Raw genomic sequence first — 7583 nt, 5'->3', positions numbered from 1 at the left:
TCAATTCACATTGCAATTGTCTTATTGATATGCCGTGCTAAGTACCACAACTCATGCCAATGAAATCAGTGTATGTTGCAAATACATTTACAAATATAAATACAAGTTTTGTCCTCAGTTATCTTAATGCTCATTTAACCGTAAGAGCCCATACTCCCCCCCCCCCCCACACACACACAAAACAAAACACACACACACACACACACACATTTGCACATGGACTTTATTGGTTAATGCGTTGGGTCAGAATTCAGCACAGGTGGAGGGACAATGCTCCCCCTCTAAGGGCCCGTTACAGGGTTCACCGGACATGATGGTTACTGTCCATACACTTCTATGCAGCTCTTTGCAATACTTGGTCAAGGATGTAAGCAAGTATATAAAATAGCAATAATCTAATACTCCAAAACAACTACCTGATATTCGTATTCAGCGTATTAGTTAAAACTAATGTCTACTGCTTTCATCTTTTGTGCTCGTTTGTTTATTTTCATGGCTTTGAAGTACATGTATTGAGTTTGCGTGCTAACAAAATTGCCCTGACATTATATTATTGACCTTTCAAGATTATCAAATGAAACCTGAACAAGTGTTGCCAGAAACAATATCCACATGTACAGCAATGCCTATAACTCTGGCTTTAACAATTCTATTTTATGCCACCTTTTAGCCTTAAAACAATGGATAAGCCTGGTGTTCAATGTGTTGCACTTTTGTTAACATTTAATATACATTTAAAAAAGTTTGACTTTCATCAGCAATGAATGTTAGTTTGAACAATGATCTATAAAAACACAGTATAGCTTTGAAAACCATGTCGATGACTGTTTTTGTGATAACTAACAAAAAATGTTCGTTTTCAGGCATTTGGTCTAGCCATGTTTAGGAATAGGTATTTCAAAGCTTTGATACAGAGTCTTTTTCTTTGTCTATTTTTTCTCATCTATTGGAGTTTTTTTCTGGCGTATTTTTTTCGGACGAGACCTTATGTTGTAGGTACCTCGGCGGCGACAAATGGACTTGTGCTCTTATGGTAAAGTAGTTAAAGTATAATTCGAATTATCCACCTGTTTTTATAAGAAACTGATTGATGACTGGTACATACACATATTTTATATACAGATATATGCATGCGTGAACAACTGCAATTGTATCTGCTTCTTTTTGGCGGGTAAAATATGAGACTATCGGGTTATTGCTGTTATTCAAAACTATGCAAATTGAATTGATAGCATGCACAGGAAAATTATAATTGTATGGTTTTAATTATAAAAAAATATTGGGGGGGGGGGGGCTGTTTTGATTTCTTTGAGACGGTATTTTCTTGCATACCGGACTTGTGTTTCCGGTCATGTGACCGGTGCTGGAAAACCCCATCTTACATACCCCATGTAAGATGAGTCACGCGCAACAACGCGCCACTTCTTATTTCATTTATTGTATGGTTTATGGAAAATATATTATGCCATTTCAATAAAGCGCAATCAAATATAACTGTTAGCAAGACTTTTAATTAAACTTGAAAATAAATAATCGTAAAAAAACGCTATTTTTAGTTATTTAAAATTACTGCGCTCTATGATGTCAGTAAACAACGTCGCACGCGCTTTTTGGTGTAATTGTACAAAAGTTCGTTTTCTACGTCATTTTTTCCACAAATTGATAAAGTTAGATATGCAAGAAAAAATATCAGTCATGTTTTTTTCCGGTCCGGATCGAAAAATCCGACCCTCGGGCACGCTGCTTGGCCTTTAACTCGGCAAGCCTCATTATCGGCTTACGCACGTGCCCTCGGGTCGGATTTTTCTATCCGTACCGGAAACACATGATAGATACTTATAGTCTGCCTCTTCTTAAAACTTCTAAATTTAATATGCTTTTAGATTATATTAACATTTTTAAGCTATTGCGATCGGTCTAAGTCCGGCGTCCCTAGTCTGGCGTCAACAATTGCTAATAAACATCTTATTTCCTAAACCGCTCGGACAATTTTGATGAAACTTTACAGGAATGTTCCTTGGATGGAGATCTTTCAAAATTGTTCACAGAAATGAATTCCATGCAAAATTCTGCTTGCCATGGCAAGGCAAAAACCACAAAACTCTTCTTGACAAAAAACATAAGGCTTAGAGATTAGATATTTGGTGTGTAACATTGTCTAGTGGTTGCCTACTAAGTTTGTTTAAATAATGCCCCTGGGGTCAAAATTGGCCCCACCCTGTGGGTTACAAGTTTACTATAAACACATTTTGTTAAATCTGATAGTTATGTTAAGTTTACTCTTAAAGCAAGGGCAGCAAATCTTGCTATTTTGTCTCCATTTCTGATGGAGATTGAATTATTGTCCATTTTTAGAAACAAGGGAATAAATTTAATATTTTATGAATTCTTCAAAATAGTCACTTCATTTCATTACGTTATGTACGTAGCGTAACGTCGTGAAGCGTGTATTGGGGATCTGATTTTAATGAGATTGTTCTAAGGTAAGTATTGTTCTTTTTAACAGTTTATAGGTTAAAGTAATTATTATATTTCTTTATTTTCTAGAAGATTTTAGTTTTACTCTATAATCAGACTTTTCCATTGTATTAGACAATTATCCTATAATTTTATAATTTAGACTCCCATTCTTGTCAGACAAATGAGTTATTCCATCAAGTCTTAGATTTTAAAGACAGTTTGTTGACTTTATTGGATGATGCACTGTCCGTCGTTTGTGTGTCTGCAATAAACACAATTGCTTGTGAACATCAAATTAAGCCCCTGTGTTCAAAATGGGCTACGCCCCGAGGTTTTCTTTGGACTAATGTTGGGAATTATTAAAAAAATATTCTAGTTTGAAACTGCTAGACCCAGACCTTTAATATTTTGTAACTAGCATCATACAGTGGTCCTTTACCAAGATTGTGCAAATTATGCCCCTGGGGCCTTTTGACCTACTTTCTTATTTTTGAATCTACAGCAAAGAAATTTGGACCATGTTCACAATTTTGAAAACAAATGTCAATGTTGTGCTTGGATGACCTTGACTGTGACTTTTTACCGAACAGTCTTTTTTTAAGCTACAGCAATGAAATTTGAACCATGTGTAGAGTTTTGAAAACAAATATAAATGTTTTCCTCGGATGACCTTGACGGTGACCTTTTTACACTTTCCTGTTTTTGAAGCTACAGCAATGAAATTTGGTCCATGTGTACATTTTTTTAAACACATATTAATGTTGTCTTTGGATGACCTTGACTGTGACCTTTTAACCAACTTTCTTATTTTTGAAGCTACAGCAATGAAAGAGGACCTTGTGTAGAGTTTTGAAAACAAATATCAATGATGTCCTCTATTGACCATGTCTGAGACCTTTTGACCTAATGTCTTATTTTTTAAAGCTACAGCAATGAAATCTGGCCAGTTTTAAACAGATAGCAATGTTGCCCTTGAATGACCTTGACTGTCACATGATTTGATAGGAATAATTCACCAACTATTATTCCCATTCTATGAACTTTGCCTGGTGGATAACAATTCACAAGTCTGCTCGTTTCTTTCGTTTTGGCGGTTTATTTATAAGCATAGTCATTTTTAAAAAGAAAACAGCAAGCTAATCCAATGCCGTTTTTTATGTTATATGGGAGCTAAATATTTCGTCCCGCTTCGGCATTCAGCGCAGGCAAAACGCTGTATGGGTATAGGGTCGGTGCGTTGTTGTTGTTGCCCGAACGTGAATACAGCAACAGCGGCGGCGGGAAAGTGGAGATGTTCCGAAGGTACTGGCGGCTCAACTGAAATAGTTAGGTCTCAATGACTACGGTGTTGATTACAGTTGAATACTAATAACCATATTTGTGAAAACGTTTACTATGTTTAGTATGAAAATATTTATTACAATAGTTTATAGTATTATCTTTTATACATTGAGGGGTCAACATGACAGTTTAAATACAGTGTTCGGGGGACGACTGCACTAAAATCGGCATTGGCGAAAGTCTAATGATGTGACAATAATAATATTTGGCAATGTACTCTGTAGGTTGGTGTATAAATGTACCTGCCAGTCTCTGAGGTGGGCGTGGTGGTCGTAGTGAGGCTCGCGGACCCGTAGCCGCCCCAGAATGTTCCGGTTCTCATTGGCCACTCGCAGCAGCTCCCGACGGTGCTTTTCGTTGTTAAGACTGTAAACGGAAATTATTGAATTATTTACTAGTATATAAAAAGATAACAATTCGCCTTGTTGTTGTTGTTGTTGGTGGTGGTGTTGTTGTTGTTGTTAATGATCGTTTAATAGAGAATTGCAATGCACTTACAGTCCGTGGCCTTATTGGAGTGTTTGGGGCAGGGAGTGTAATTAAATGATTGTATTTGACATGATAATTATAAATAAGTAGATTTGAATCTACTAAATGCGCGCAAGATGTATTTACTCAATGTACAATAGAAAACTCATCGAATCATTTTAGTCCGTGCCTTTTCCCCATGTATTTGTCCGACAGCGTGTGGTCAGTGTAGCCGCCTATCTTCATGATGCGACCCATCTTGCCGTTCAACATCCGGTTGTCCCTCTTGATTGTCGCTTCTCTCACCGCCTCATACTACAGGAGCAAATACTATATTCCGTCAAGTATAACTGATGCCTCCTCCACACACCCGCTTTTTCAAACAATGTGACATATCTTATTAACTTGTTACAAACGGGGACCGCTAAGCCGGAATTTAACCGAAATAGACATATATTTGTCATAGAAAACATAAATGGAACATCTGTGGATACTCACATGCAGTTTCTTCAGATTTACTGTCAAGTGCTGGTATTCTCTTGGTGGACTATTGTCAATCACTGCTTTAGCTGAAAGCGAATGATTGAAGTCATTTTTTCCTGTCTTTGTTACACAACTCAACGTTAATTTTGAATATTTAGAACGTCTAAAAATTATTCAGGTTTACCTGATGCAACTTTCCGGCGGTGTGTTTTGTAGACATCCCTGTCCCACTTATGTTTGAGGAACACATTATTCGCGGGCGTGAACGACTGATACGCCCTGTGCATAACGGCGTCCGAACAACACGAACACGTTAGCGTAGCCCCATATATCTACGCTGGGGTTGGTGAAGTTCAGATTGTTTCGATTGATTACCGCTGACGTTTAGCTATTGTGGGCGTTATAACTTATTTTATGTGACGTCAACATTACGTCGTTATATTTTGGCGCGCAAAAATGTAAACTCCGATGCGAATTTTAGGGCCGGTTTCTTCTACATCATCTTCAAATCTGTAATATAATTATTCGTTCAGCATAGATAACACGCATATTAAAGGGCGCAATAAAGGTTGAGGTAAAACTTCTTCTTTTTTAATTTTAAGGCATTGTTAGTGCGACTCATTTGACTATATACCAAGTTTGGTCACTATTATGTCAAACCTAGCTAAAATTATTCGATATATAAGGTGACTTTGAAGCTGCCCTCCCACCACGCCGCCCAAACAATGACGCAAGTCATTCTAATAACTTGTTTTCCCTTTGTGAAAACCTGGTTAAGAATATAAAAATGTGCTGTGAATTAAAAATGAAATAAAAAAAAGTCAATCAATGGTCATAATTTGTATTAAGGGTTAAATTGGAGTTATTTAACCCTATTGTAAGGTCGCCATTAATTGTGCGTAGTATCAAGTCAATTGAATGAAGGGTATAGAAGGTTTTTTTTTATTAAAATCCAAACTTGCCCAACAACTTCAACCCGCCCTAAAACTTTAACCAGAAAGGGGCTTATGCTGTTCCAGAGGTCAAAGGTTTTGGGTTAAAGTCCTTCTGTTCTGGCATTTTCTTATGATACAAGTTGCCATCTTGTATCGCACAGACTAAGAAATTACCTGTTTTTAAATTGCTAGTAAAGAATCTTTTTTTAGATAATTTGGCATAATTAGTTATAATATTAAAAGGCTTATTTTCATTTATTTATTCAAAGATTTTAAGTAACGGAACTATCTAAACTAACCTCGCATTTTATAAGTACTACATACTGTCATATTCATACTATAAGGTGATAGTTATACATAACTTTCTCAACTTATAACTTAATGTTACTAAATTATGTAAAGTGACTGTGATACGCGTACAACTACGGCAATATTCATTTTAATGCATAAAGACTAACTTTTAATATATTTGTGCAATTTTGAATACAGCTATATTATTACTTAAATATGCAATGCCTCCCTATGCCAAGCCACCAAAACAAAGGACCACAATGGAAATAAGAGTTTTCTCTTTTTTTGTGTCATCCTTGGTTCGGTGTGCCTGTCATGACTATTGATAATATCATGTATGTATAATGTTATTTACTATACATGTTGTTTATTTTAAATGTCCATGTATGTGCATTTCTTACTGAAATAAATCTATCTATCTATCTATAACCTAAGTTCCTAAGTCGATCAGGAGCCATAACTTGTATTAAGGATAGTATGGAGTTATGTAACCTCAGTGTGTGATGGTCCTGAACAACTGTGAGAAGTATAAAGTCAATTGTATGAAAGGTACAAAAGTTATTTATAAATATCCCAACCTGCCCTAAAACTTTAACCTAAGTTTCAAAGTCAGTCAGGTGTATAAAGGATAATATGGAGTTATCTAACTTCATTGTGTGATGGTCCTGAACAACAGTGTGAAGTATTAATTGAATTGAAGAAAGGGTATTGGACTTACAAGAGAAAATCCCAACTTGCCCTAAAACTTTAACCGGACGCCGATGCTGGGGTGCGAGTAGTAAAGCCCTCCTTATTCTTCGCATAGTCGAGCTAAAAACGAACATTTCGTGAATCGGGCGTGTCGCCTGTCAGGAGCGCCCATACATATTATAGTAAAAGACAAACCACCTTGACGTCCTTTGCCCCCAATATCAATATGGAGCATCATGAACCGGCCGCAAGCAAGGCGCATACCGAGTAAGACTACACCAAATCGTTCAAAATATATTGAGCGGAATGCCCGGGTTTTTTTCTAGTAAAAGTCAAAATAACAACAGGATATCAATAGGGGTCACCTACTGACCTTGACCAATATACATAACAAGTATGAAGATTCAACAACGAGTTGTTTAAAAGTTATTAAAAGGACATGCCCATGATTTTTCCAGTACAGTCACCTTGACCTTGATCTTTGTCCCAACAATACTGACTGTGACCAATGTGCATACCAAGTTTGAAGACTCTACACAGGTCGTTTAAAAGATGTTGGGACCATCTTGTCAATGACTGCACGACAAAATGTAGTCATATCACGATTTTATAAGGAATACTAAGCGAGTGTATGATACAAAATTAAAGATCGAACATAAATTAATCTAAAGCATAATGTAATAGTTCCAGCCAAGCTTCATTTTCAAAATCCACAGACCTATACACCATTTATGTATTGTCCAATGTCAAGGTACTAAGTCACAGGCCGGGCCGAACTCGTAACACAAGCTTTGAATGAAAATAGGCCATATAGGTCCCTGTTACAACCACTAATAATTGGATTTGAAATTTCGATCTTATAAAACAATCATTGATAAGTTGACCACATTTGATTGCAAACAAAAGTGTGACATA

At 36.5% G+C, this 7583-nt stretch overlaps 1 protein-coding gene across 1 annotated transcript; it reads right to left on the bottom strand.

Moving 5' to 3' along the window:
• Window positions 1-3630: 3630 nt before the first annotated feature.
• LOC128230953 (sperm axonemal maintenance protein CFAP97D1-like) lies at window positions 3631-5039 on the bottom strand. Its single transcript, XM_052943381.1, has 5 exons — window positions 4937-5039; window positions 4768-4838; window positions 4460-4584; window positions 4044-4167; window positions 3631-3777 (listed from the first exon to the last, which is right to left on the bottom strand). The coding sequence occupies exons 1-5, from the start codon at window positions 5037-5039 to the stop codon at window positions 3631-3633; spliced, it is 570 nt and encodes a 189-aa protein (XP_052799341.1).
• Between the last annotated feature and the right edge of the window lie 2544 nt (window positions 5040-7583).

This window comes from Mya arenaria, chromosome 4 (genome assembly GCF_026914265.1).
Source record: "Mya arenaria isolate MELC-2E11 chromosome 4, ASM2691426v1".
NCBI lineage: Eukaryota > Metazoa > Mollusca > Bivalvia > Myida > Myidae > Mya > Mya arenaria.
The sequence above is the reverse complement of the archived record's forward strand: the minus strand, read 5'-3'. Positions and strand labels throughout refer to the sequence as shown.